The following is a 4,277-nucleotide window of genomic DNA, read 5'->3' as shown; positions in this document are numbered from 1 at the left end:
GGGACGAATGCAGAAATAAAATTTAGCTACCGGAATTTTTAGGTATTAGAGATGGAATTTTAATATTCCGTCTCTAATTAGCGACGGAATATTAAAGGTCCGTCACTAATTTGTCCCCGGAAATTACTGGTATAACAATAACTAGCGACGGAACTTTAATTTTCCATCGCAAATTAGAGACGGAATATCATTGAAGCATTTTATATCTACTGGAGCATTTTATATCTACTGAGAATGGATCACATGATGTATTGGAACAACCATATCAAGAGCATTGTCGTGTTAACTTTGTAGTAAAAGGTGGAATCTGCCACTCCAACGACCCTTTACGATTGACCCCACGACCATCTGTGAAGAGGTAAATTAAGAAGTTATAGTTGGCCACTATGGAGAGGGTTGTTTGATCGACTTTATCGAGAATTGACTCCAACCTATTATAACAAATTCTACCATCCAATTCGTTTGCAAACGTTTATAGTTTAAATCGTTCAATGAGTCGATAGGGTTGTAAATGAATCAAATATTTATGAACAAATTTGGAGTTCGACTCGATAAGAGTTTATTTATGTTCATTTAATATACATAAGATCAATTAAATAAATAAATTTGAACAACTCATTAAACTAAACAAACAAACTTGAACATATATGTATTCATCTAGTTAATGTTAGTGAACAATATTCATGAACCATGTACATGAATAAAATTCTATGTTAAATAAATAAAAAATAAAATAAATAAATAAATAAAATTTAATTATAAAATTTAATAACTAATCAAATAAATAAAACTTTTAAAAAATCAAATAGACTTAAATTAAGAGTATTAGCATCTAAACTAACCAAAATCCAACTGGCTTTCAAACTGTTCGACAAATGCACACGTCAGTAAATGTAAAAATACATATGCATAATTCAAAGACCGATGGGTATAGTTAATTAGGATGAAAGCAGAAACAGTAAACCAAGATGACATCGAAGCACACGTACGTACATATATCCATATTATATTAAAGCACACTGAGAGATCGATGGATGGATCGATCGCCGTTTTTTGATTTTGAGGATGAAGACGGGGAAAGAGATCGATATATATATATATATATATATATATATATCATTCAGAAGTTTAGGTTTGATATATCTAGCTAGACAGGAACAGGAACTGTGCGTTGCTTTTCGTTATAGCCGTCGTCGTGGGCGTCGTCGTCCAGCTCCTGGGCCATCTCCTCGAGCGAGATGCCCTTGGACTCGGGCACCAGCAGCGAGAAGGCGAGTCCGACGAAATTGGTGGCGGCGAGCATGATGAGGGCCTTCCTGACTCCGAATCCCGCGGAGTAGCCCGGGTCCCTTTCCGAAGCGTGGGGGCTCTGCGAGGCGTAGAGGAAACCGATGGAGCCCACGATGGCCCCCAGCTTGCCGCAGGCGGCCGAGATGCCGTGGCACGTCGACCGCAGCCGGGCTGGGAAGATCTCCGCAGGCACGATGAAGGTGGTGCTGTTGGGCCCGAAGTTGGCGAAGAAGAAGGTGAAGGCGTACATGATGATGAAGCCGGCGTGGTTGCCGGAAGTGGTCCAGTGGTGGTACGGTATGGAGATGCCGAGCATGAAGACGGTCATGAAGAAGAAGCCCATGATCTGGATCCAGAAGCGACCCAGCACGTCAATGAAGGCGACGGTGAACCAGTAGCCTGGCACGGTGCCGCAGAGCGCGATGATGGTCTGCGCCCGCGCCACCTTGAACGCCTCCTCCAGCGCGCTCAGCGTCCTCGCCTTGGGGATCCACCCCACCGCGCTGAATATGTCCTTCTGGAACAGGTTCTGGCTGTAGAAGGCGATGTCGAGGAAGAACCAGGTGGTGGTCGTCGCCAGCAGGTGGATCCCGTGCCGCCTCAAGAACTCCTTCGAGAACAAACCGAACTCCGGCTTCTGCTTCTTCATCACCCGCGCCGCTTCCTCCTCGTCCACGTCCATGTTAAGCACCTACATACTCACGTATATACATATTTCAATTAATTCGGTCTATAAATTAATTAATAAAAATAATCAAAAATTATTTAAATATTAATTAACTAAATTAAATCTAAATTTTACTTAAATCAAATTTATTGAAAAATAATAAAAAAAATTATATAAAATTAATATTAAATTAATCGAATTAACTAAATGATCACCAACCTTGGACATGTCGGCGGCGGCCTTCTTGGCGTTCTTCTCAATGAGGGCGGTGTAGCGGGCGGTCTCTGGCATCTTCATGCGCCAGTAGTAGGTAATGGCGGCGGGGACGGCGCCGAGCATGAGGATGATGCGCCACACGTAGTCCGCCTGCGCCGGCAATGATCCCACAGGGTCGACTTCGTAGGGCGGACGCGGGTACTTGTTGTTGTAGGACGAGGTGACGATGAGGGAGACGATACCTCCGACGAGGATGCCGAACCCCTGCATCGAAAACACGGCGGCGATGAAGGCTCCCCTGGTCTTCTTGTTGGCGTACTCCGACATGATGGTGGCGGAGAGCGGGTAGTCGCCGCCTATGCCGAAACCGAGCCAGAAGCGGAAGAAGCAGAGCGTGGTCATGGTGGTCTTGGCCCTGTGGCCGAAGGATAGGCCGGAGCAGACGGAGCACAGCACCATCAGTATGAGGGTGACTCCGTAGACCGACTTCCGGCCGAGCTTGTCGCCCAGCCAGCCGAAGAAGAGCTGGCCGGCTAAGGTGCCGCAGAGGGCGACGCAGGTCACGGCGGCGTAGACGTTCGCCGGCAGTATCCCCGGTTTAGGAGAAGTGTAATCCGTGTAGTAGATCCTCCCGAGCAACTTCGTCAGGAGCGAGATGCTGAACAAGTCGTAGGCGTCGGTGAAGAACCCCATGCCGGCGACGATGATCGCCGTGAAGTGGTACCATTGCGTCTTCGCGAGATCGAGGGTCTGCAGCAGGTTGTTTCCCTTAGGCTCCCCCATGAATTAATATATATCGCTTAATTAATTAATTCCACTTATTCCTCTGCAAGACAACAGCTTGAGGCACTGCTCCATCTTATAGCCCGAAATATCTCCGAGAATATGCTTTATCCGATCCTCTTCTGATAAAAATCCACGTCGCATTCGCAGCTTTCATTATACAGTCAGAATCGCTTGCGGATATATTGGGGAAACCGAAAAAGAGACAGTTGCAAAGTCAAATGATATTGTATTGGATGGTGGTTCGGTTGGGGATCTAAATCTGAGCTGGTGAAGATTTAATATGACAGAAATGACAGCTGATGATTCGTCGACGTGTGTGCTTGCAACTCTGCAGATGGAGACTGTGAATTGGACTCTGCATTGCGTTGAACATGTGGAAGTATTATTTTAATGATGATAATTGATAAATAACAAAGTCGTCGCACCGTTATATATATATATTATTCACAAAAGTTTGTGGTTTAATTTGATTGCATTACATGGACATTTCGGTTTTGGCATCTGTATATATATATAACAATATATATGCCTTACGTAATGCATGAGATGATTATTGTCTCCATTTTCGAAGTGATTGTCCAATGCTAATTAGGGTAACTTCTACCTGGAAAATGATTTCAATGGGTAGTGCAAGATCTCTTTTTTCTATCTATAGTCATTGATGTGGGGAAAGTTACAACCTCCACTTGTTTGCCATGAGTGTCAAGATATATGTCCACGTGGAAGGTAAAGGTGAGGATAGCTCCAGGGTTGTCTAGATTCCCTAAGGCCTAGGGAAAAAAAATTAAAAAACTTTTAATATATTTTAAAATTATTTTTCAAGTTTTTTTTTTTGAATTTGGGATTGATAATGATTGATTTAAAAATAATATTTTTTTTTAAAAAAAATAAAATAGTATTTTTATATTAAATTTATTTTTCTCATTAATATTTAGAGTTTTTTTACAATATTATTAAATTATTTAATCTTTTGTAAGACCTTATCGGACTTAAATGAAATTTTATTAATTTTAATTTTAAAAAATTCTGCGCAAGCATTTTACTTTGTGTTATATGAATAAAAAAATATCTGGTTTATATTATTATCGAAGAAAAAAAAGAAAGAGCGAGAGAAATATTATCAATGAGAAAGAAGAAGGGATTCTCTGAGAATATCAGAGGCGAGAGGACATAAATGTATAAAATTATTGATGAAAAAAGAAAAGAACACGGAGTATTGATGAGAGAAAGACTAGGATTTCTTTTAGAGATACTGAGAAAAGAGTTTATTAAATTTTATAAGATATATAATTAAATAAAATAAAATCTTAGTTAATTG

The 4,277-nt window shown here is 41.3% G+C and overlaps 1 protein-coding gene across 1 annotated transcript; it reads right to left on the bottom strand.

Annotated features, from left to right (window-relative positions):
• Positions 1 to 913: 913 nt before the first annotated feature.
• LOC122025595 (inorganic phosphate transporter 1-1-like) lies at positions 914 to 3,013 on the bottom strand. The gene is made up of 2 exons (XM_042584429.1): positions 2,177 to 3,013; positions 914 to 1,981 (listed from the first exon to the last, which is right to left on the bottom strand). The coding sequence occupies exons 1-2, from the start codon at positions 2,954 to 2,956 to the stop codon at positions 1,148 to 1,150; spliced, it is 1,614 nt and encodes a 537-aa protein (XP_042440363.1). The 5' UTR covers positions 2,957 to 3,013; the 3' UTR covers positions 914 to 1,147.
• Between the last annotated feature and the right edge of the window lie 1,264 nt (positions 3,014 to 4,277).

This window comes from Zingiber officinale, chromosome 9B (genome assembly GCF_018446385.1).
Source record: "Zingiber officinale cultivar Zhangliang chromosome 9B, Zo_v1.1, whole genome shotgun sequence".
Taxonomy (NCBI): Eukaryota; Viridiplantae; Streptophyta; class Magnoliopsida; order Zingiberales; family Zingiberaceae; genus Zingiber; species Zingiber officinale.
The sequence above is the reverse complement of the archived record's forward strand: the minus strand, read 5'-3'. Positions and strand labels throughout refer to the sequence as shown.